Source organism: Motacilla alba, chromosome 12 (assembly GCF_015832195.1).
Source record: "Motacilla alba alba isolate MOTALB_02 chromosome 12, Motacilla_alba_V1.0_pri, whole genome shotgun sequence".
Classification (NCBI taxonomy): Eukaryota; Metazoa; Chordata; class Aves; order Passeriformes; family Motacillidae; genus Motacilla; species Motacilla alba.
In genome coordinates this window covers 16558101-16585070 of record NC_052027.1, presented here as the reverse complement: position 1 = coordinate 16585070, position 26970 = coordinate 16558101, and the positions used below count along the sequence as shown (strand labels likewise).

The window sequence follows — 26970 nt, the reverse complement described above, 5'->3', positions numbered from 1 at the left end:
CAAAAGAAACAAAGGTATTCAGAAGAAAGCTTCCTACCCATAACTAAATGGTTACATTCTTTTGCAAATACAACATATCCCTCCACAAAAATCAGTATTTTAAGGTTGTTTTCTGCATGACAGAAAATTATATTCCTTTTCACATCAGTTTTAAAGTAGAGCTAAATGCTTTTGTTAATACTTTGAATAAACATAACATTTATTGACGTGGTCTTAATAAACAATTAACATTCAAACTAATTGATAATAGTCATGCTGTCTAAGTTAGAACTTGCATGATAAATATCTCTGAAGAAATTCAAACTGATTAGAGTATATTACAAGTTCTGTCAGATAAACAGCTTCCCTTTAGCAGTGCCTTACTGTGCCAAATTTTCAAGCTGAAAAATACTTTCTCCCTTAAGCATTTCCATTGCCTTTAAATCAAACATCTGCTCTTCCAATGCTATTTACATTCTTAACAGGGAACTTCACATCCAGTGGGGTTCAAGGATAGAACCTGATACTTTCACCCTTTTCCCAGCTCCTCTCACACACTGTCCCACAGGGCACAAAATTAATATTCTCCTTCACACATTGAAGGGCTCTAGAAGGAGTATTAGTGCTTTGGACCTGACAAACAGCAAATTTTTCAGAGAAAAAAGCTCAAAAGTAGTCCCAAAATCTGTAGGACTGGGTCAGTACGAGTCATCTTGAACATTTTTAACAATTCTTTGCCTCTGTCAGGGTCCCTGCAGGTCACATAACACAAGTTCATTACGTTAGAGAAGATTTTGCCAAAAGCCACTTTAAAGTAGCATTAGGGGCACTTAAAACACTAAGAAAGAAAACCACAAGCAAAACACACACCATTATTCCCACAAAATACAGAACACAGACCATTATTTGCAAACTGGTTTGATTAGTGCATTTTGTAATTAATGATCCTGGGCATGGTGCCACCATTTGTCTTCCAACATTTTTGTGAATCCCTAAAGAAAATTGCTGACTGGATTTCAGTGGTTTTCCAACTAAACTGTCTAATGGAAATTCAAAACAATAAAGCCATTTCAACTATGCCTCTCATAGACAGGTTCCAGTAATTTTCAGTTCTCTAAAAGAGACAATTTCACCTTCAAAGGAACAGTTCCAAGGAAAAAAAGTCTGTGGGTTTGCAAGTCTGAGACCACTGCCCAGCAGAGGAAAATCCTTTACAAGGGAATCAGTAGCACATTTACCCAGCAATTTCAATAGAGATTGATCCATTTCTACTGCTCCACACAGATATTTAGTACAACTCTAATCCTTCCTGGAAGCCCTAATTTTGTCTCTATAAAATAGATATACAAAACAATAACTTGGCAGGGTTCAAAAAACAGCACAACTCTTTTATAAGAGTAAGACCAAAATGCACTGAAATTATGTACACCTTACTTGTAAGCTCAGGATTTTTTGGAAGGGAAGTCAAGTTGTTTTCTAACTTAAAAAATCTACAACTTCAAAATTTTCGTTTCTGTTGTGCATTATAATGCAGTTATTTCTGTTCAAACATCAGATATAAAACATAAAATTGTGAGAATACTAAAATCAAAATTCCCTTACACATGAGGATTTTCTCATTACTGAAGTAATGATTCTTTATGGCTCTTTGAGCTATTTCAGTATATGCAAACTCCTGTTGATTTCAACAGTTTTAACAGTAATGCTCAATGGTGGCTCAGACACATTTTGTGTCTCCCACTATTATTAAAAAAAAAAAAAAAAAGAAAGAGAAAATAAATGCAGGAGCCACAGCTCGTTTCTGCAAAACATCTCTGATGTTACTAATTTGGAGCATGACAGGAGGAGAAATGAGGTGCAGAATAAAGGGATACACACACTTGAACCAGCAGCTGTTACCAGTGAGTACATAACTGTTCTCTGCCTTGTTCAAGTCTGGATTTTAGTGTTTATACATGATGAACAAAAGGTTCCTAAAGAGGAAGATCCAGAGAATACCAGCTGTGGCAATGACCAGCACCATTTTCTTACAGCCTTGATCTCAGAGGGGTCATGGACACAAAACTTGTGAGAGCAGGACTATTTGGGAAGCCAGGACAGCAAGTTCTGAACCTTGCAGGCTGTGGTGGCTGTGCTCAGGTGCAGAGATCCTGATGTTTTAGGGATGATGCCTCCAGAGAACAAATAACAAATGGAATTGCACTGTATGATCTATTAAGATCCTCAGTGAGAAGAGAGTTTGGGCTTCAGAACAGCCAGAAATACTGTTAGAAAGAGCCAGATCCATCAAAGTAAGATTTATATAAACAAGTCATTTCTTCTGCAGCTCCACACATGGCCTCAGGAAAAATACTGGGAAAATAATAACTGATTCAAATGCAAGCTAAGCTACTTCACCCCATGAAAGAACATGTGAAGCTGAGAAGCTTTAAACTCTGGCTCTGAGCTGATAGCCATCCCATAATACAGCAGGAGTGAAAACAAATTACAATTTAGCAGTTAAACAAAAAGCACAAAAAAAGAAAAGCAGAATGCAGCAAATAGGATGTAAATGCCTGTTTTTAAATATTTGCTTTCACTCATTCTGTATAATATTCAAGTTTTTGGTAAATAAAAATTTAAAACGGTTCAAAGATGAGAGGCAGAATTACAAATAAAAAGCTAAGAGAAAACAGGTAAAACTCCCAGGATAAAGAATTAATTCCAACCTCTTCAATTTAAAAATGTTTGTTTCATGTATATGACAAAAGCAGTGCAAATATTTGTAAAGGGACCTGAGGCTGGCAGTTGTTAAAACTGTAGATTTTAAACAAAGATCCCAATAACACCAGAACAAAAACATGTTTTTTGACTCTGGGCATTTCATTATTCTAAAAAACAGTACCAGAGCATTCCTGTTAGTGTGGAGGGCAGGTAGTTCTGAGCTGTTTTCCATCTATTTTAAATAGGGTCACCTTCTGAGGTGGAAGTTGGGTGTTTTCACTGGGGCTCAGGATGCTTCACAGACAAAAGTCAAATGGAAAGGAAGAAAAACATCACTGCACAGGGAGAACGGTGAAAAGCTCCAGTTAATAAATGACAGAATGACAGCCAAGCAATGTCAGCAGCGTTATTTGCTGCCTAGCACGTCTGGCAGAGCAGGGCCCTCCAGGACACAGCTGAGTCCCAACTGCTAAACCTGCCTGAAAGGCAAAGGAACCTGTCCTGACTCACCCTGACACCTTTACCAGGCAACTGAACCATTTCTGGTGATCTCCCACTCGAAGATATCCAAAATATCTGCTGTTCCCTACAGTGTTTGGAACGTAGGAAAGCCCAAAAAAAAGGTATTGAATGTCAATCTTTTCCACAGTTTCTATATAAATAGCCAAAAAGCATGTCGTCACCAAGGAGATAAGTCAGCAAAAACCACAAAGAATGTGTTTAAAGGGGTACAAGAATTAGCACTTCATCTCTGAAAGGCATCACTAGACAAAGACTCCTAAAAAACCATTAGTCTTTTGCATGCAACATTCTTGCCTGAAAGAATATAAAACACATCAGTGCAGCACATCCCCTACCTCTTAGCATTTTTTTTTGCATTTTAGTAATGCTGTTTTTCAACACAGCTGGTCCTGACTAAACAGATTTAAAGATTCATCCATTCCAAGACTATAAAGGATTATTGTGATTATCTAGTCTGACTTCCTGCAGGGCACAAGCCATAGAAACCTACTCACAGATTGCTGCAACGTACTTCCTCCAGGATAATGTGGCAACAAATCATCTAAAATACAATCCAGTCTTGTTTTAAAGATATCAGTAATAAAGAAACAACTGCTTTCCGTGATTAATCTATTGCTAATCACCCTAATTATTAAGAAGTGCCTTCAATACTATTCCAAATTTGCATGGCTCTGCTTTGTAAATACTGGGATTTGTCCTCCTTTTTTTTTTTCTTTGAGAACTGACAGATTGTTGAGAGATTACCATAATTATCAATCAGCTACCTGCAGCCCTCCTCCACATACCCATTTATAAGTCACAATAGCCTGACTCCTCACTCAACTTCGGCAGTTTGTCAGAGCAAATGTGCAAAGTAATCTCTTCAGTCTGTCAGGTTTCTGCTGGAACATTATTCTCATTTTTATTTATTTAATTATCTCTCTATTTTTATCTATTATACATCAAGAAAACATGGATAAACAGGTAACTCTTTCAAGCAATAATGAGAATATCCAGATAACATGATATTTTTTAAAGGTTGGATTTGACTCTGACTTTTTAGTCTAGAAATGACAAAATTATAAAAATCATTTAAATCAAAAACTTGCAGGAAAAAGAAATGGAACGAGCTCTTCCCCTTGTTCATGGCAAATAGGATAAGGAATAAAAAGCAGGAGAGAAGATTGAGGACAGGCTTCAGAAAAAAACTATAATTCATGTGGTCCAAAAAGTACTGAATTTTTGAGAGGCTGCAAAATATCCACAGCTGCAGAAACATTTTTAAACAGGCAACAGAAGCACATGTTGAAAATGCCATAGGTGGACATTAACTCACTGTAAAGCACTCAGATGGACAACCTGGAGATCCACTCCAGGCTTCCCCTCCCATGCCTTGCTGCCATCATGGATCACCTTGGAACCTTTCTGCCTGTTCCCCATCTATTCTGAAGAGGACACTGCAGAATCAGTAGCAGCTGCCCAGCAATCACCTCATTAATCTATACAGAGAATTTTTCAATTATTCTCCCCCTCTGCAACTCCAGATGCCCCCTGTCTAGAAAGGCAAGACTTCTTATCCTCTTAGCTGTCAAAAGCAAGGAAGAGGCTGATGTTGGATTGGTTTGCCATAGTAATGCTCCATCATGTTAAGTGTCACTGCACCTCAGGACACAAACACCATCTGTGGGGTCTTTCTATATTTGGATGCGTTGGACTCAGTGCTCTTTAAATGAGCCAAGTGTCTGACAGAAGCCACACAATTTCTGAACTAATCATTGTTTAACCTCCTATTTCTGCATCATCAGCAATTTCTATGTCACTGATTTTTCCTGATTGCTATTAATAAGACTAGTGAATAACAGACTAGAACACATCCCTGCAGATCCTATTACAACCAGCAGCACTGAATAAAAATTCTCCATTTTCAACTGCTTCCTTATCAATTCATATGTTTTTAAACCACTTAGTAAGTGTTAGATTTAATTCTATACCTAATTTCTTTAATCGTTGTGTCAAGGGAGGGCTAGTTAATAGCGCTGGATACTAGAAATGTCAACTAGGTAAAAGGAAGATGTTTTTCCCTTGTGGGTGGTCAAAATCTAGAATAGACTTTTTCTAAGAGATGTTGTGGGTTCCTCAAAAATATTCAAACCTCAACTACACAATATCCTCAACAACCCGCTCTAATAGGGTCTGCTTTGGGGAGGAGGTTGAACTGGAGATGCCCAGAAGTTCCTTCCAATCTACCCAGTTCTGTGATTCTGTGCATGTAAAACTGAAGACACAGCAGTAAAACTCCCTGTGAGTCAAGTGAATATTCTTCATCTAATTCTATCTGATTTTTAAAGCTGAAACTCCATGATGGAGATAACAAGCACAGCAATAATCAAAGTTCCACAACAGAAGAACCTGCAGTTACAAAAATAGTAACTGTGCCATTAGACTATTACCAATAATATAAAAACTCTTTTTCTTGGTAACCACTCAGTCATGACATTGAAATTTAACACTGTGGCAGCACAGCCCATTTAATCCACCAGAAATTCCTGTCTGAATTGCCTTCTGCTTCACAATATGGATGAAGTTGCACTGCAATCCTTCCCACAGCAGGAGCTAAAAAATCACATTTATTTCCTCTACACAGCCACTTATATGCAAGAAAATTAATTTTTTTTTTGTTAGACTGAGTTCAAACTGTAAAAAGGTTCAACATCATAGGGCAGAGGGTAGAAGAAATCAGGAAATGAAAGGTGATGGCTTAGATTATCTGACCTATCAGAAGGTCCTGGCCAAGTCAACTTGAGGACCTCTAGCAAAAGATGTTCTATAAGGCACAGCTGTCTCATTTCCTCTAATAAAATGGAGGAACTCCATTAGAAAATGGTGCCATCCATTGCACAATAATGTTCTCAAAAAAGCAGCTGAGATAGCACCAGTGTTTGCATTGGAAAGTGTAAACGTACAAATGAAAAACATGCAGTATAAATGGTTCAGCCTATTGTCCACGTGCAAGAGAATTCTGGCTTCTCTTTTGCAAAGCCTGTCAACTACCTAGATATGCATTTCCCAGATTTACTGACAAAAAAATCCCCTTGGAAAATAGTAGTGGAATGTGTTAGAGGTGTTAAAAAATTATATCTTAAACCAGGGTACGGTTTTTCTAGGATAAATAAAACTGACAACTAGAAAAGATTTATTTTAGATTGCTTCACACAAGAGAATTCTTTTTAAAAAAGGAAAGTACACAATGTCTGTGTTTCCTCTTTCTGCAACTATTTTAATACCAACATTCTGTTCTTTATCTAACACAGCAATGCAGTGGCTTCAAGAGAAATATCAAATGATAATTATGTTCCTTCCAGAATACTATGCTGTTAACAGAATAACTGTTAAACACGAGTCTTGCATTTAGCTGTGTTTCTAATGTAGATTTACACAATGACAGCACCAGTATCACAGTGAGAGCTGACAAGCCTGGCAATTATTGTCAGATCCGAGACAGAACACTCACCAGCTACTTCAGAGTATGACACCAAAATCCAACAACAAGCCTAAGTGGCTCATTAAAATCATCCTCCTGACTCTAAACTTGTCAGTGATGCTGCTAGTTCTCCAAAAACAAACTGCCATTCTGTTTCTGTTCCATGACACAAGGACCAGACAAAAACTGGCAGAAAACTTATTGTTTGGTTTGTATCTTCTTAGCACTCAATTGGTCACAATATTTTCCCCTTTTGAAAAGCAACTGGATATCCCCATTTCTGCCTCTTCAATAAATAACTGCACCATCTCTTCACATCACTCCTTGTCAGCTAAACAAATTGTCCAGTCAATTTTTTAACTGCAGGAAAAATTAAGTCAACACTTTTTTTATTGTCCTTTTTCATAATAATTAAAAGTCACAACTAAACAACAACAGCTGAGTTATTTAGGAAAGCAAGAAGTAGCCAACAAAATTCAGGAAATAAAAGAAAACACAGCAAGGTTTCATCAAAATAAAGACTGGGACTGACTGGGAAGTCCCTGCTAGGGAACCAGGGAAAGGGAGACGAGAACTGAATGAGAAGCTCAGATTGGGATCCTGTGAAAAAAATGAGACAAAAGGGGACAGATGAGGGGAAAGAGTCAGGTGGAAGAAATGGGGTAGCTGAGCTTACTGCATAAAAGTACAAATCAAAGTTTCCCAATATTCAGGGCGGGGTTTTTATCTGTTAAACATCTGAAGCCACTGAATAATTGATAGGAGCTCTGACAGACTCAGGGGGCTGGTCCTCAGAGCACAGTCATGAGCCAGCCTGAACTGAGCTGCCACCCTGCACAGGGCTTTGAGAGCTCCACAAAGGTGACAGGGTTTGATGTCTTCTAAAAAAACCCACATCTTATGTAATAGGCACCTCCCAATTCAAAGTGACGGGTTAGTTGTGGGGTTTTTTTAAATTATATTCTGGAAATATAAAGATATACTACATCTCTCTAAGGATCCAGCATGTCCCATATTTCCAAGATCAAAAGTTTCCATCATCATATACATTTAAATGAAATTAAAATACTAATAATACCTATGTCCAATAAAGTTGTTTAGTTGTTACAAAAAACCCCAAACCCACACAGTGAGTAAAATCTTATTTTCCTCTTCCCTATCTTCCATTCTAACAACTATTCCATAATCAACACTTTTATTTACAGTAATTTCATTAACTCTATCATGAAAACCTGCCACACACCTGTTTCTTTACAGCGTCCTTTTCATTAGTGAACACACAGTCAGAAAGATTAAAAAGAAACATTTGCTGCTCCTCTTTCCCTATTTACCCAGAAAATAAGATAATTTTCATTTAGTACTGTGAGCCACTATTCTATGCTACGTTTTAGAAGTTCATTAAATTCCATCTAAGCAGCGTTCCAAGCACGTCCCTTTAATGAGAAAATAACAAGTCCATCTGACAGTACCAGTAAAGGCACTTACCAGCACTAGGCACTCACTGGGCAGAATCTCACCTGCAGAGAAACTGCAGTGGAAGGTAACTGGCCACAAGCACTTCAAATTGAACTTGAGCTATTCAGGTCACAACAAAAATTCTGATACCAAAAATGTTACTACTTTACTCCTTAAAAGTGGTAACTTCTCTGTGTAACTACCTTTAAAGTGGTAGCTTCCCTGTGCACTCTGCACAGCCTGCCAGGTCACATACAGGCCAGAAAGAATTTATTGATTATTACCTCAAGTTCTGAGACTACTAAAAAAAACCAAAAAACACCACACACAAAAAAGCAGAGATGGATTCCCAATATAAAATTACTGCCTTCAAAACTGGCCTACCCTAAAATACTATTACATGCTGTCAGTAATAGATGTGGAAATGTACAACAGGGATCACTTCTAGGACTTGAACACCTGTTTATGCACCTGTACACCGTAAAGTGAGCTTAAGCTAATTCATAAAAGAAAGTTAGAATAATTATTCTTAAATTAAAGAAACACTTTCAGTAATATCACAGTCAAAAATCTGCATTTTTGATAAGCATCAGTGGGAGGGCACTGAGCACTGGATCAAACTGCAGGGAAGCTCAGACTCCCGGCCAGCTGCCAAGTGACTGCCCAGGGCCATGGGGCTGCTCCGTGCCCACCCCACTGCTGCCTCCTGAGGGGTGGGAGGCAATGTCACAGGCAGGAGGGGACAGCAGGGGACGAACTGCCTCTCTCAGCAGCAGCGCTGCCTTACAGCAGTGTGGAGAGTCCAGAGAGGTGTTAATTAAGTGTCCCTCTGCTTGTGACAGGATGCAGGCTCAGCTCTGTTCCTGAATGCCTCTTGCACAGACTACAGAACAGGCATTCACAAACCCCCCATCAACTCTGAGGATGTATCAGAAAGAATAAACTGAAATCTGCTCCATCAACCACAATTTAATTTAGATCAAAGAGCCAATGCTTGAACGGCAAAGAACATAAAAGACACCACTGTTTGCCCTGCTCTGCAAAGGGCTTTGAACTCAGACTTCTGTCGCTTTGCTGAAACAAACACACACTTCAGATAATGAACTCAGGGCTCAGCATCTTCCAGATTTATGAGATGCTCCTTCAGCTCAGGGAGATTGCAAAACTCACACCCAGCTCAGCAAAACACAAAAGAAAGAATTAATATAGTTATATTAGCCCTAGGAAGCCCTGTGCCAAGTCACATCAGCACACAATCTTAACTGCTGTAAGACTTTGACCAAAGAGGAGACCATAAATACCATTTCTTCCATAAGCAACTAAACTTCTTTGAACCCAAAGCTATTACTTCTCCCCATCCCTACAGCAGGGGAGGTTCCTGGGTTTCCTGGGTCTCTGCAGCTGCTGTTCAACAGCCCCAAGGTCCCTCAGCCACAGCCCTGGGGGATGCCAGGTTTGGCTGGGCAGTGCTCAGGCACCTCCAGCCCTCACTGTGCCCTTGGCAGCTGCAGGAGTTGGTGTTGCAGCAGCACAAGCAACAGACCACATCCACAGGAAGCCACTGATACAAAGAGCTACACGTATATTATCCGAAAATAACATAACCCTACACATGATTTATGTTTTCCATTATTCCAGTGACAGTTTTTTCTGTAGTATATATCGGATCTCATCTAAACACCCTGGATCTTGACCTATTAGTGGCAGGGAGCACTGGCAGTAAAAAGAAATCAGTATTTGTTTTATAAACTTTTAGGGTGCCCTAAATACCTTTTGGAGTTAATTCATATCATCTGACAGATTTTTTTCCCCCTCAAAGGCAGTATGATAATTTCAGGGATAAGCACACAATCAGAGTATCTTTCTCACTAAACAGTACAGTGATGGCAAGGACACCAACTAAGGACTTTGAAATCAAACTTGGCAATCAGTATTCTTTTGATATTTAATCAACTTTTATGACTGAACCCAAAGCTGTATCTATGACCAACCAGCAAGCACAAGGCTCTACTCTAAATTAAAAATGAAACAAAACCACCATGGAATTTACAGGAGGATGAACACAAAAAAATGTGAGAAGCTGAGTTCCAGTACTCTCACAAAAACCTCGCCCATTTTTAAAATTTTTCTTTCTTTGCATTCCTTCTGTTTTAAGCTATCTCTATGTGTAAAACATAGCAGGATTGATTTCTATTAAATAAAGCTTTAGGAAACAGACAGAAGAATTTCTGAAAGAAGAACACATTTCTCCAAAGGCCATTAATCACTATTACCTTAAAAATAAGATGTAACAACAACCATTTAGGAAATTATGTGAACAGTTCCCAAAGATACAATTTAGTAATTTTCCCCTTCTTCATTCCAACAGTCACCAAAAGACTGTTATGAGAAGTCTACTCAAAGAGGAAGTCAAGAACTCAAGAAAATGTGGATAAACAGCAACTGAAATTAGCCTTGCTTCCTCTGTCTGTGCTTTCCAGTAGTTTATGATTGCATGACCACATCCAGAACCTCTCTTTATTTTTACTGACCCAGGAACAACCATTCAGAGTTTCATTACCATTTGCTCAGCATACAGTTCTTAGGGCTTAGTTCACTAAAATTATTCAAATCTTACCATAAGGGTAGATATTTCCCATTCCTAATATTTCTATGTAACACTGAGCATCCAAATGCTTTAAACCTACAATATTTTTATGAAAACATATGTAAGACTAGAGATGTATTACCTTGGTTTTACAGAGAGATTGAAGTTCTTATCAGAACCCTTAGGGACAAAGTAGACTGGACTGGGAACACTGGCATTTCTCTGGTTCTTGGATGTTTGCCTTTGTTACCCTGCTTATACCTCTAGAACAGTTTTAATTTACCAATTATCCCTACATTATATCCAATCTCGCGGACGGAAATTGAAATAAGAAAGAAGAAACAGGTCTTCAATAATCTTAAATATTTTCATTTCACCCTAATATGTCATGTAAAATTAATTGTCTATCCATTTGCCAGGCTTAGTACTGAGTTTTTAAACTGAGATGCATTTTTATTCCTCTTTGTTTATCAACCATTGCCTCCTCTCCAGCCAAATGCAACAATGCAGAGTAATCAGATTTGGCAGCCCAAGTGTTGGCTGTCCACTGCTGCAGCCACAATGTTTGCTCGCTGTCACTCCAGTCACAAAGGATTTAGTCCATTTGTGCTACACTGATCCATGTAACACTGATTTTCCTACTCCTCTCACCTGTGAAACTTTCTGCTACTCACTCCTCTTAGCAAACAAATATAATTTTGTTATGGGCATATATATTTAAATTACAATAACTATTATTCACTGCAATTGTTATATGCTAGTTGCCTTTTTCTCTCTCTGTCTTAAGGATAGAAACAGCAGAAAATGGCATAAATCAGGATAAGACTGAAGGACACTTCTTGATACCACATGGACCACAGTGCCATCCAGGCTGCCAAAAGGACAGATGTTCTTGGCTTTTCTACTGAAAAACAATTTCTGTCTTCAATGAAATTAAATCCAAACTGTCGTTTTAGTTCCAGTAAATACCCACTAGGGATGATCAGCCTTTTCCTTTGTAAGCCCTATCCATGCACAGCACCTTGCTCACTCACTCCAAAAAGCCAGACTGCCAGTCTCTCCTAGCCCTTATCCCCCACTCTTAATTTTCTGTTCTTTAAAAACCAAACCAAACGCTGTGTTTTCTCAAAGTCCACCTTTGGAATACTAAACTCCAACCACACTACCACTTGCCTGTATTTCAAATGCAATTCTGTAACATCAGCAGACAGACCAGCTCAGGTGATTTTCTCCAGTGACAGACAAAGAAACTCTCAAACTTCTGTTCAATTTTTTGATTAAAACCTTTTTTCCTTTACTTAATGCAATTCAACATTCAGTGTGTTTACAGTGCAAAAGAAGCTGTTTGAAATCATCTGCAGGTCAGCCACTGGTCTCCCCTGAGTAAATTCTGTTTCCTTGTTGGTTTTTCCCAGGTGGTCTTAAAGTAGCATTCAATAAAATCAAATTCCCATGTTTTAATATCACAGAAGAACTTTACATGTGTACTGTAGCACTGTTTGCAGCAGGCACACTGGATACTATTCAAAGAGGCAAGAGCTCTTTGTTAACTATAAACCAGTTAATACTTGAAAAATTTTATCTAACAAACCCCCTCCAAATCCTCACACAATTTGCTATGAATGTCAGCATCAGTAATACAACTACTGTTTTATTTACCAAAATAAAAGAGCATTTAAAACCTCCCATATCAATGACTAAATAACATTTCCCTACAAAGCAAGAGGTTATAAAATACCCTGCATGTCATTTGTCACAGCAGGACTTGCAAAGGACACCAGAAGGTGACTTAAATTTAATTCTGTCTTTACTTTTAAAATCTATTAATATCTATCCATCTCCATGGTAACTCAAAACATATATTCCTCCCACACCGTTTGATTGATAGTTCATCGTTTTTGTTTTATAGTCAATCTTTTGTTTATTTGAAAATACATAAAAACTGTTTGGTTGATCCTAATAATCTTAAATGATACCATAAATCTGTATGTGGCAGTAAATGAAAGGTACTGCATATATGGCTCCTTGTTATACTGTTGTATGAACCCAATAAACTGCCATAGCATCCTGTGGTTCTTCAAAGCAAAGTAACTTTCAAATCAATTATAACAGATTTTCAAATTTTCATGGCATAAGACTTGCTTACAAACAATTTTAATTTCACTCTCCTAAAAACTGACATCTACTTTTAATTCCTTAGAGATAAGAGTCTTCCACAAATCACTAGGAGAGACTGACTACATAAAATTTCTTAAAATTGAGGAAAGAAAAAATAATTATTGGAACCTTTTATAACCTTAAAATATGAAGCACTTGAACTGAACTTCAGCAAGTTAGTGGAAGGGAAGAAGTACTGAAATGGATTGAATTTTATAGCAGGAACCTAACAAATATTAAGTGTAATTTCTACATGAATACTGCTCTTCCAAGGAAGAAATGCAGAGCGAGGTCATGACATCCACCAAAGACCTCCAAGAAACCATAGCTAATAAACTTATATAAAATCAAGTCTCAATTTGACACAGCAAGAAAAGGGCTTCTACTCAACTTTTCAATACACCGAAGCAGCAAAAAAGTCTCTGATTTTACCTACAAAACCTTCTAATTGCCTAAGATAATGTAAGATAATGAGCAGATATAAATCACACTGTGACACTTCTACATTGAGGTCTCTATCCTGGTCCCCACAGCTCAAGAAAGATGGGACAGACTGGACGAGGTCCAGGGGAGGGGCACAAAGATGATCTGAGGGCTGGAGATCCTGGCCTGTGAGGAAAGACAAAAGCAGCTGGGTCCTTTCTCCCTGTGAATCCCATCCCTGCACTGCAGCACCAGCACAGCCTCCCTAAGAGGATGGAGGCTCTCTGTCCACAAGGAGACACAGGGAGAAGACAAAGGGCAATGGGTGTGAATTGCACCCGAAGAGCTTTCATCCCAGCGTAAGAAAGAAACACCTTTCAATAAAAACAACCGTTCACTGGATTTGGACAAGGTGCTACATAACCCCATGCAGGATCCCTTTCTGACAGAAGGCTGGGCCAGATGATATTTCAAGGTCACTTCCAACCTGTAGCATTCCATGGTTTATCTCCAGCTTTCTCCTCCATGAGTAAAGATACTGAATTATGAAAATATCCACCTTCAGCATACAAAGCCGAAGTGTTCATAATTCTGCATTCTCCAGATCATTCTGCACACGCCCATCACAATCCAATCAAGAAAAATCTTCAACTGTTTTCTAGTAATCAAATAGCAAATCTGCTAAAAGCCTCAGATTCAGTTGCTAAGCAATGAGATGATTTCTCAGTGGACTGTTCCCTCTGAGGAACTGAAGAACTGGATGCTCCTGCAAGTGGAAATATTTACTCTTAGTTTCCTTTATATGCTGTGCAGCACTTAATGAGACCATCAGCTGCCCCAAACTCCCATCTGGTCACTCCATGAAGATTCATCCTTCACTCCAAACATAGAAAGATATAAAAATATCCATACCACTGCTGAACACTATTATCCAGAGTCCTGTCTTCTAAAGTGATAACTCTGAGTCTCTCTGTTAATGTCAATTGAGGCCAGACAAGCTCTTCAGATTCTTTTAAAATGACTCTCACAAATCTGAAAAATCATCCTAAAGGAATTTTCCTTCAAGGTAACCTTGAAAATGACATGAAAATGAGAAAGAGGAAAGAGGGCCATGTATACAACCAATACTGTTTCTGTACATCTGTTTTGATACAAATACCTCATCTTTCCAGGAGTCTGCTTGCACAGAATTTAAGAGTGTATTTAATATGCTCAGCCTCGACTTGAAGGAATTCTATTCCTTGAAAGGAGACCTTCTGATACAGCACATCCATTTTAGGTCATGTCACATTTTCTTCTGCCTACATACTTCAGAAAATGCATCAGGAATTCCATGTTTTATCAGATGTGGAGCAAAGCACATCTCACTGAATAAAAATGTCTCCTAGAACACTCCCCATAAGAGTAAACTACCTTAGTGATTCAGTGAATGGCATTTTTCAAGATGAGTTTTAACTGGTGCTTCAATTTTAGGGATACCCCAAAACCACCCAAATCACATAGCTGCAATTGCACCAAGTGCTGCTACCCACTCTGCTCCTTAATAGGATCCCTCAGGAAATTTAAAAGGAGCTAATGGAAAATTGGTTTCATACTGAGCTGGCAAAAATGCCATCTATTCCCAACACCATTAGGTCTTACTCCTGAAAGTGGACAAGAAGTCACCCCACACGTCCCCCACTCCCCTTTGCATAAAAGTAGCAAATTAACATTATTGATCTGACCAAACTCTAAATTGAGTAATTATGTTTGGTCTCTCCACAGTCATCTGCTCTCTCAACAGAAATAGTCCTCACATCACATCTTAGACTCTGAGGAATTTTTTTTCCAGTTAAAATAGCTACTGTGCACCAACAGTGAGTTTCAGTGATCTCCTTAGCTGACTTAAAAACTCACAGGAGTCTTGTTTGACCTAATTAACAAAAGCTTACAGAGAACTTGCAGATCCTTTATTTAGAAGTAGTATAAAAATAACAAATCTTATCAGTACATACAGGGTAAGAGAGAAAGTTAACAACCTCACTGGTATCATTTTGCTGTCTCAACAGAAGTCAGTGTAGACTGGTGTGGGCAACTACCAGAGAGCTGCACACTCCCATTTCACTGTAACAAATGCAATTTTGCATCTTTATCCACCTCTGTGCCTAAACAAGGCTCCCCAAGGTTTGTTCTTGCTTTTCTAGTCTCTTCATCGTCCCTTCGGGGTAGGCACAAGAACAGGCTCAGCTGCTTACAGTGGTACACCAATAATCTCACTTTTCCTTTTTCCTCCACTCCAAATTAAGTACAGGATTGGGGAAGGGAATCACTGGCATCTTTTGCTTATTGCCTTTGCAATACTGGGAAACAATAAGTAAAACCTTCTTCTACATTTCTTAGGCTTTCACAGAAGAACATAGTTATGGTGTCCAAATGAACAGAGAGTATTGGAGCCAGGCAAAACAACACCACAAGACACTGGGTCTGTGCACCTACTGACAGTACTCAAACACATGAGGGTGTGCAAACACACACACATCTGGCCAGCTGTGGTTAGCAGTAACCCTACCCACATTACCAGCAACTCCAGTGGCTACATAGTACAGATTTGAAATACTGAGATCCACACTCACAGTGAACTTCCTCCTAATGATTTTTACAATAGCAGTGAAAGTAGGAAAAACCAAACCAAGTAGGTCAAATGGAAGAGTGGCTTTTTTTGCCAGAAAGTAGCTACTAAATCTCATTGTTTCAGTGCTCATCTCTGAAGCCTGGATACAGGATACAGCCTGGATACAGACCAGAAGGCAAAGAACTGCTTTCCATTTTCCAGTGGCAGGACATTGCCTTGTCTGTGCACAGACTACACATGGAAACTGGGGAAATGTGGTCTTGAAATAGAATCACAGAATAGTTTGGGCTGGAAGCTCAGCCAGCTCCACTCCCCACCATGGGAAAGGACACTTTCCATTGCCCCAGGTTGCTCCAAGCCCCTGTCCAACCTGGCCTTGGACACTTCCAGGGATGGGGAAGCCACAGCTTTTCCGGGAAACCTGTGCCAGGGCCTCAGCACCCTCACAGTACAATTCTTTTTCCTTCTAGTCTGAATCTGACCTCTTTTCATTTAAAACCATTACCCTTGTCCTGTTGCTGTGGGCCCTGCTAAAAAGTCTGTCCCCAGAACCATAAAAGTACTATCATCTTTACTCCTTTATTTAATAATAAATATTTAAGTTCTATTCCTGATTACTCAATCCATTTAAAAATAGATTGTTTTAAGTAGGCATAGAATTTTTAACAAGGTTATAGTTTTTTACTAAAAATCCCGTCCAATATAAATAACAGATTCTGATAGTTTCCATCCAAGTTTTATTTATATTGCTTTCCAGTTGGAGAAAAACCTCTGGCATTTTCAAAAAAACTTGCTGTTTTGTCAGTATTTAAAGAGTTATATGATCACAATCCAACCACTTAGAGCATAATTTGTTATCACAGTAAAGCAAACAACACAACATACATCTGTCTATTTCAAATTCATTTCAGGCACAGCCCTTTCTCTGTGAACTCATTATGGACAAATGCCTTTTTCTCCTCAGACTAAAACTTGGCTTTCACCTTGATAGCAAAAATTTAAAGAATATCACAGCCCTGTGCAATGCAATGATTTCAGGCTAACCTTTCTAATATATATTTCTCAGAAATCTAAACTAAAATTGCAGCACAACTCCTGTAACTCAAACCCATTCAAGCTTCCCCATGCACAGTTTATTCCCAGTACTAGCACAGACTCTCTGTGGTCAGAAGAAAATGGGGAAGATTCCCTGTATTTTACACCAACTAATTTTCTGCAACTGTCTCAAAGCTGTGCTTTATTTCACCCTCTCATTTCTCACTGTTCTCCTCCTCCCTCCAATTTTCTATCAGCAGAACTTCCTTATCTTGAAACAACACAGCATCCCTCTCCAGGCAGTGTTTTAATCACTGCAGGCTTCCTGGGTATTACATCCCAGCTCCCATTGTTTCACTGAGAGACAAACACAAACCTTACAATGCACCTCAACAACACTACCAAGGTAATTGCTTGGAATTTTTAATTGAAACAAACTTGGTCTTTCAAACCATAATCCAGGCAAGGAGTTCACCAAAAAGCATGAGATGAACTTTTGAGCCTATTTAGAGATGTTCAGAGAGGCTGCTCGCATGGTTTGGCAGCCCCATTGACCAGTGGAGGGCCCTTTGCAGGCACTGACCTACTGAGAGTGTCTGTGCAACAACCAGCACTTGAATTTCCCCTACAGGAAGAAACATTTCTGCAAAGCTGACTAGGCACAGCACCATGATAAATAACATTAATTACGTTTCTTAGATGATTCTTATTACAGTTTGGGAATAATAACAATTTCTGCTGGTGCTGATCCAACAACAAACAAGGAGTTCCATTTAGTCTTTCAATATATTTTAAGCTATGTCCTTACATAGTTTCCAGCCTGAACACCAAGGATAAAATTCTAGTCCCAGCTCTGCCACAAGGCACCTCAGTGCATTTCCTCAGGCTTCCAATGCACAGCCCACAGACGGGACCAGTGTCAGTCAGCCACTTAACAACGGTGTCAATTATTTTGCCAGAGAAGCTGTGGTACTGTATCAGTGGAGACAAGAAATCACTGACGGTGCTCAAACATTGGCAGCTTGGCCCAGGGAGGCTGCGGAGCCTCCATTCAGAAGGAACTCAAAACCTGGCTGGTGCAGTCCTGTCAGCCTGGTCTTGCTGACCCTGCTTGAGAAGGCAGCTGATGATCTCAAGAAGTCTCTTCCAATCTAAACAATTCTGTGATTATTTTTATATTAGAATTTTTATTTTTTAAAAGTTTTTGGGGAAAAAACCCACAACACAAAACAATGTGTTTTTTACTCAGAAGCTCTGCTAATTTCTTTGTCATGGAGCAGATGCCTCCTTCCAAAGTTCTATGAGAACAGTAAATTTTTTCCCCTGTTATTTAAGAATACAATAATGTTTTGTGCAATGTTATAAGAAATATAATGAGCTACAATAGAAAGCAGTCCCAGAAAGAAAAACCACTAAATGAAAGTTTATAGCTAGAGCTTTCTTTCTCCTTCCCCTCAAGGAACTGGTGTTAACAATAAAAAAGAAATACTTTAGTAGAAAGGAAGCTTAGCTCATTTGTAGGTAAAATGATTCCCCTTTTTCCAATTTAATACCATTGCCAATATTACTGTTGTCATTTTCAGCTGACACTGGGGAGAGGGGGAGAAAAAAAAATCTTACAGGAAGAAAACAGAAAAGATCACTTTATTCCCATACCCAGAGAGGTATGTATATACAAAGGAAAAAGGAGGAGTACTAGGTGTAAAGAGTGGTATAAGACATGATAAATACCATGGTCCATGCCCCTCCTCCATTAGATCAGATGCTCCTTCCCAAGAGAGTACCTCCAGGGACATCTGACCCCATAGAAGAACGGGGACCAGTTATGATTTCGTAAGAGTTGGTTGCTTTTTGAAGCACAGAACACAGCTGGTTATGCTGGACATGCACTGGACTCATTCCACGGGATCATTTCTGGGTTGGTTTCCTAGACATGTAACTGTTGTCACTGCAGGTTTAAATGAGGAAACAAAGCTCCTGCAGCTCTATGTAGAGTTATTTCTCTAAAGGAAGGACAGGAAGGAAATGGAAGCTTAGACCACCTACAGCTCTTGATCCTAATCCTACAGTTAAGGCTTGCAATTACTAAGCTAAAAAAGAGAAAATAAAAGCCAGGAAAAAATACCTTCAAATGTTCAAGTTTTTTATCTGCTGTGCCATGGGCTTTGGCCATTAAAATGTAAGAAAAGAAGAGGGATGAAAGCAGAAATAGAAGACATTATGTGGCAGCAACTGAAAATTTTATAAAAAATGTGTATAAAACTGAATACACTTATCCTAGTGTCTATTTCTAATTTATGGAGGAACAATTGTACAAAACCTCCCTTACTTTGAGTTCTCCTTTCAGACTCTAGACTCTAAAACAACTAATTACAAACTGTGCTGAATTATTTTTGAAGTCCTTGATGGGACTTGCAAAAGTATTATATTATTTCTTACATACTTAGTAGCACCTTAAAATTGTTGCCTTTTTTAACACAATGAAATTTTCAGATCTGAAGGTAGAATTTCAGAACTACAGAAAGTTCCAGCATAGTCCATGTGACTCTCACATGATCCATTATTCTGCAGTTGGGGAGCCCCCATTCAATACAAGGAATCCAACAATTCTGATATTGATTCTGATGGATTTTGAATGCACAAAGGCAGCCAACGTTTCTCCCAGGGTATTAGAGATGTGCAAGGAGAGGAGCACTGCTCTTACCACATACAGCTGTTTCCAGAGCACGGCCCATTCCTGCAGCGTCGCTGTGACTTCAGTCACCACAGAATCTTCAAGAGGAACAACTGTTTCATATTGCCTGCAGAAAAATAGGGGGGAAATTAGGAAATGTACCCAGGAAAAGGTAGAAAAAGAAATGTAACAGCGCAGTAATTTGTAGAATTCAAATTAGAATTTGTTCAACATAAGGAGAATATCTTAAGGGGATCATTTTGTCTGTTGTAGAAGTGAAGCAATTCCAGAGTCATAGCTACTGTTCCTCCATTACATTCCACAAAATTAAGCTTGCATTTCCTGGTTACCTGTTCAAAACACATAATTTCATTCTAATCAAGGTCAATGAAAAGTTTTCTTTACTACAGCATGTTAAATTAACTTGCCTGTAAAGCGGGGTCCTTCACAATTTGGGTCCCTCACTTAAGCCAGTCCACCCCTGTGGGGTTTTACTCCCGGATTGGGGTGACTTTAAAAGATGGAAAAGTTCTTCTTTCAACTTGTGCTTTCGAAGAAAGACTCAGTAGTCTTTTGTTGTCTGGTTTTAAGGTTGTTTATTGTTGGTTATCTATAAGATTCTTCTCTTGAATTGTTGTGGCCTGTTTAGTAGGTTAGATAAAGGCACACTGCCCTCTTAGGGGGCTGGTGCTATTTTTTATATCATATATTACGTACTACATGTTTATACTTTTTCTTTAATACTTATTATTTATATTGAATGGTGACTTTCTACTCTAAATTAATTTGTGAGTGCTAACATCACTAAAGACATGGAGGCTAGGAAGGAGAAAGAAAGAGGATAGGGCACACCCAAGTCCCTCCATCTTAGACTTTCTGACCCCCATGTATAAAACTTGGACCCCTGCGTACAAGGCTTAAAATCCCCCTGTATAGCACTCAGAAATCCTACCCTTTACTTCGTGACTACTTCTACTACAATATCTAAACTTTTGTGACTTTTTGTTCTTCCTGCAAAGTTGGTAAACTGTTCTATGGGTTAGATTTAAAACTACAGGGGTCTCTGGCTGCATGCCAGGGTCTCAGATGCTTTTGACCTGGGTCTGGAACGTCCAAGAATGTCTGTGGGACATTCTGAGTTCCGACACACCCCTTTTCCCCCCTTCAATAACATTAGCCAATATCAAAACTACCCAAAATGCCTGCTGTCTAGTAACATGTCCTATCCAGGAAGCATTTTTAACATGGCAGATGAAACCTGAGGGATCTATCCTCTAATCAAAAGAATAAAGCTTGTTCCTTTGTGGTAAAGATTAAAGATTCCAAAACCATTAAAGAAGAACCACAAGAGTAGCATGGACTGAAAGGGACTTCAAAGCTTATCTCATTCCACCCCCTGCCATGGGCAGGGACACCTTCCACTGTCCCAGGTTGCTCCAAACCCCACCCAACCTGGCCTTGGACACTTCCAGGTATGGGGCAGCCCCTACCTCCCTGGGCAAACTGTGCCAAGGTTTCACTACCCACAGCCTAAAATGTCTTCCTTAAATGTAAACCCATCATCCCCTGTCTGATTCCTCCAGAGCCTGCCAAAAGCCCTGTCCCCATCATCTTACAAGCCCCTTTTAGATGCTGAAAGGCCACAAGCAGCTCCATCCAGTGTTCTCTCCTCTCCAGGCTGACCAGCCCCACCTCTCCCGGCCTGTCTCACAGCAGGGGTGCTCCAGCCCTGGGGACAGTCCCTGTCAGTCTCCAGGGATGTTTGGGGAGGGCAGGAGCAGTCAGCAGGTGGCTGTGTGGGGTGCACTACCTGCCAGCTTCAATATTTGTTCTGTTATTTCACAAGTGCTTAAAATGGCACTTGAAATATATTCTGAAATAAAGAATTTTCAAACAAAACCTGAAATAACCATGCCCCTCTGGTTCACAACTGCATTACATTCTGTTGTGTCAATTGGTGCATGAGGCTTTGATACTTTTAAACAGTATTTCAGCTTTCCTAATAAGTATCTGAACTGGCTGCCCTTCACAAACTCTAAACTAACATCAAGGACTAATTAACAACACATAACAGGGAACTGCTCCTTCCCCTAAGGGGAGTACACATTAGGAGTGGTTATTCTATAATATATAGCATTTTATTACACCCCAGAATTATGAAGCATCACTATTACAGCTGCCCTTACTGAGGCCCTTTGGGAACAAATCTACAATTCAGGACTATCAGAAGTCACCTGTTTTTCTGCAGGTAGTTCACTAAGAGCCATTCAATACATTTTATCTTCCACATTTAATTTGTTGCCTCAGGTCTCTGTCTGAAACACTGCAATTATAAATCTCCCCACAGCAGCCTTTATCTGGAATATGCAAGTAAAAGCGGCAGTGAAAACACAAGATATTGATTTCAGGAGTCTCAGTCAATCTCACAGGAAACTTTGCAGGTTCCAGAGCCCCCAGTCAGTAACTTCCCTGACATGACATTTCCACCAGTGTTGTTATTCACATGAGCTGCCAGCCACACATGAATACAAACAAAGAGAAGGCGGAAGTTTTCAGCAGTGCACTTCCGTCACTCTTTGGGTGAGGTGAGGAGGGCCGGATCCTTTGGAAAACATTCAAGGCAACATAGCTATGACTCTAAAAAACTGAAGGTTAATGAGATGGGCTGTCTAATGACTGGTGCCTCCATAACAAATAGGGAAATACAGTATTTTGCCAGTGAGAGAACAAGTAGAAATGGAAGAATATAAGTAGAGTTCTTTAAATACATGTGTTTCAGATGACACCTCCAAAGTTACAATTTTAGGAGCCAAAGCAAACAAGAGTAACCATCAGACCTGATTCTTGCCATATTAAAAACAAACAAGCCACCCCCAACTCTTTAGAATTACATTTAATTTTCAAGCCCTCATACACAAAAAAAGATACAATGAACTGAAACATCTCTAAGTTTTGAGAATTATTTCTTTCTTTCCCTTCTAGATAAAAGGCACTGTAGCTTTTTAAAAAGAAGGAAAAATACTCACCCTCTGTTACTGACAATTGCCTTTTTCAAGTGAATATAATTTGCAGGAAAAATCCCCTGCAAGAGAAAAAATTCTGTCCATTAGAAAAATACGTTTGCAGTTTGCAGCATTGGTAACCTAAGCCACAATAAATAACTGCCAATATATCTATTAAGAACCCCCCAAACAACCATTGTGTCAAAGCTGCCAGTCACAACTCTACATTCAGATTAGTAACAATTGGCTGTTTTAGTCTGTCTTAGACCAGGACACCACACTGGACCAAACCTCCACCTGGGAAGACCAGAAAAGTGGCTCTTCTGCAGCACAGCACCTGCAGCTCCCAGAGCAGGCTGATGCTGATGAGGGGTGACACAGACAGAGGCTTAAAAAGACAAATTAAACAAAAACTAAAAGCGCACCATCAAATTTGCATTGAATCCCCAAGGACAGAAGTATTCTATTACTTGCATACCCTGGAGCTGTCAGTTTTTCTCCCTTTCCAAGGAAAAGCTGTTCAAACCCATTGGGACACCTCCAGTCATTTGTCTTTTGCTGTTCCCATGAGGGCTGGACTCTGACCTTGCCTGTGCCAGTGTGCTCTTGTGTGTTGAGACAGGGGGAAACGAGGTAATTTAATCCAACCTTTTCTCAGTGGTCCACATTCTCTGTAAAGCCCTGCATCCTAACAGCAAAGTCTGTCAGTGTGTAAGAACAGCAACCTGCACTTCAGTGGGAAACACAGAGGCAGCATTGGAAAGCTTTGGATTAAAAACCAGCTGACAGCCTCTGACAAAAATGTCAGCAATCAAGTGTGGGCTTTCACTTTTAGAGCTTTAAAACCATACAATTTCAAAAGAAATTTTTTGGGGGGGCAGGTTGAAAGGAATATTAAGTACATAAGATTCCAATTCCAAATGCTAAGGAAAATTCCTTCTTGTTCATAGGCAAGACTAAAATTACAGAAGGAAAAAAGCTGAATCTAAGAGGGATGGCGTCATCAGGAAAAGAGTAAATGTGCTTGCTTTCAGCCACATGAAAATCCAGGAAGAAAAGAAATGCTACTTCATTTCCTTGTTTGGTTCACTTCTAGTTAATGCTGCTTATTCCTGTATCTAAGAAACCAGGGAAGGTTTGAAGGGCTCTCCTATCAAAATTGAACATATGCACAAGCAGAAGTACCAACATACACAATGACTGCAGACATTTCATTAAAAGAGTATTATAGTCATGTCAATGTAATACAGGTCATTTTGTATGCCATAATACATAGGTATTAGGTAAACATGAGGAATCTGGTACTGAACAGAAATAAATAACGTGAAGCTCATATAGAAACACCTATTGGCATGTTTGGACACAAAAATTTAAAAAAACTTAGATGTCCTCACAAACACAATCACAACAGAACAGTCAAAAAAGTTGTCCAAAAGCAAAAACAACAGGAAAAAATGGCAAATAACCAAATAAAATGGTTAATCTGCAAAAATTTGAAACCACCCCTAACAACTTACAAAATCCTTTTTCAACAGACTTTTTTCAAAGTTATCTTAGATTAATAATTCAACTTAATAAATGTGTTCTTTAAAATGCTGCATTTAAGCAATGTAATATCACCCACCTATGCTTTTATTAGGGGAATAGGGTGGAGAGCATCAAACTGGATGAGATTTGTAAATGTTCAAAAAATTACATGTTACATGGCAGGAAAGTTTCTGATCCTTTGAGTGATTAATAAGTATCACTCAATTTAAAAAGAAATCTAATCCTCCCGCAGAAAAAAAAAGTTAGAGAAGAAAAATGAAAAGTTTACTGGATTGCAACAGTAAAATAGATTTCATCTGCCATTAGATTAACAAATGTATTCATGCTTACCTTGACACTGGGCTTCTTAATGGAAACACCTCTGTACCAACCTGAAACCAGATAAAACACATTATAATATTTGTGGCACTGCTGTCTTCACACAAAAGCAAACTGACTAAAACTATGCAGAGATCATCTGCATCTCGCTATTACTGAAATCTTCTAAAAAACCAGCTGTGCCTCACATAGGTGAAATTTTTACAATATTTTTTGTTAGAGCGTTTTGTAAAAATTACTTTTGTTTTGCTCTGCAATAATGACAAACCCTTAACAACCAGCAATACTCTTGTTTTTTCCCACCAGGAATAAAAGCAGATTAGCTAGTTCTCGTATTAATAATCCTTAGTTACTGTGGCAAAGATTCATTCAGCACTCAGGGAAGAGTCTGCACCAAACACTTTTCTTCCAGGTTGGCACATGAGTCTTGTTGCATTGTTTATCTTGACAAAATCTCCAGACTTCAGAAAGCTGTAAAAGCCATTATCATACATTTCTAATGTGCTTTAAACAAATACAAATTCTTTGCATGTGTCTGGTCTTACATATGCCTGAGTAGAGAACAGGCTTTAGGATGTAATTTATACATCCCATTATTATTCTTGTATCCCCATCAGGAAACTGCTCCAGACAGGACAATAAATGAGGAGTAAACCACAAAGCTGCTAAAGCTGCAAGTTAAACAGAAGAACCCAGTTCCTACTGCTTCCCACAGGTGACAGTGGTGTCACTGCAGGACTCAGCCAGGAATAAAGGGGCTGAAAACCTCCCCCAGCTGAGGAGTGGAAAGGCAGCACACTCTGGAGCTGGCCTGGAACAGCCCCAGGACTGCAGGGGGACAGTGGGTGCCTTTCTGGGGAGGGGGCCTGGCCCTCCCTGGCTGCCCCAAATTCCTGGGCAAACCTGGCCAGGCCCAAGCCAAGTTCAGCCTCAAGTTCAGGTGCCATTAGAGCTGCAGCCAGAGCCAGCCAGGCACAGCCCTGACCTGCACACAGCCAACAATTCACATCAGCTAAACCCATTCCCATCAAAAGTCCTCATTTTCCCAGTGACTTCCTACTTACAGTCCTTTTCCCTCCCTTATTTTAAATTGCACTGGCAGAACCTGCCAGTAATTTGCTATTGAGAATAGAGAAGAACAGAACAAAGTAAAACTAGGTATATTGTCTCTCTAAGAAAAATGACTTCAGATTCGGCTGAATTATAATAATCCTCTCATTGAGAAGATTAGATGTGGGGAAGAAGACCTTGAATTTGCTTTAAAGACAGCCTGATAGTCTTGAATTTTTATTTTGTTTTAAAAAAGGAATCTAAGTCAATATGAAATAAAATAACTGATGAATTCAAGACAATTGCAAACCTTAGTACAGAAAAAAATCTAAAAATCAAAATCCAGCTTTTTCATGACACAAATTTCTCATGAAGACAGGACATAACACAAAGATTTGTTTTCCTATGAAATCATTGTTTATATTTTAAAAATAAACTATTGCTGTTTTGAATTCATTTTAGTTGATCAAACTTTAGGGCAATCATATCAATATAAACATATATGCACAAACAACACATACAGATCTTTAACATGAGTGATTTCTAAAACTCCACACAACTGTGCCCACACCTGCTTTTGAGCAACAGATGCTGCATATTTTTAAGGTCACCAAAAAAATAAATGCATTTATCCTGTGATTCACTGTTACTAATATTAAATTCAGTCTGTACCTCAGAAATAACCAGACATTTAAGCTCTAAGGCAAATAGAATGACAAACTTCTTGGTAAATGGGGAAAAAAGTGGTTTTATCCAAGTTTGTGAACAGACCTGCAAAAAACCAAAACCCAGTAAAGGGGGTGACCATTATTAATCTAGATCAGCAGGGTAGTAAACAAAAAACTAGCTTATTTCTGAAGCTTTTGTTCTTCATTCCAAAACAAAATTTCAAAGTTTACAAGTTCTGTGTTTACATAGTTGTGAAAAACAGGCAAGGAAGGACCCTGAGAAATCACCAGCTCATCCAAGCCCTGTCTCTAAATATCTCCTTACATTTAGTCTGGTTTAAACAGCATCCAATCATTTATTATCAGGGCTGAATAACACTGCACTTCTTGTCTGTGCCAAGTGACCCATACATCTGTAAAACCTAGATTCCAAGGTATTTCTGCACCAAATTCCAAGGAAACTCTATTTCTGCCACTCCACACAGACCCACTTGAAAGCAGTAGTGTTGCATGGCCAATTTTTCAGAAGAAACTTCTTTTACAGATCAACACTGGCCAGTAAAACTGCAGGTAACGTGCAATTTTGGTATATTACTTAGAAATCTGGCATATTTATGTCAAGTGGAGATGGCAAATCCTCACTGGACAACCTATTTCAGTGGCTCAGACAACATACATTCTCCTTACAACCTGAACTTTCTTTGATTCTATTTAAATATAGGATTTTTTTTCTTTTGGACATCATGGAAAACATTTTGTTGACTTCCCTCTTGTAGCT

The 26970-nt window shown here is 39.0% G+C and overlaps 1 protein-coding gene across 11 annotated transcripts in view; it reads right to left on the bottom strand.

Moving 5' to 3' along the window:
* The window catches only part of DOCK3 (dedicator of cytokinesis 3), a 185898-nt gene that overhangs the window by 133576 nt on the left and 25352 nt on the right, over positions 1-26970 (bottom strand). For all 11 annotated transcript variants that reach the window (XM_038149579.1, XM_038149585.1, XM_038149580.1 and 8 more), the window contains exons 3-5: positions 24487-24527; positions 22633-22688; positions 19637-19733 (exon numbers count right to left, since the gene is read on the bottom strand). In XM_038149579.1, the coding sequence (XP_038005507.1) occupies positions 19637-19733; positions 22633-22688; positions 24487-24527 (194 nt within the window). The remainder of the gene's footprint in view (positions 1-19636; positions 19734-22632; positions 22689-24486; positions 24528-26970) is intronic.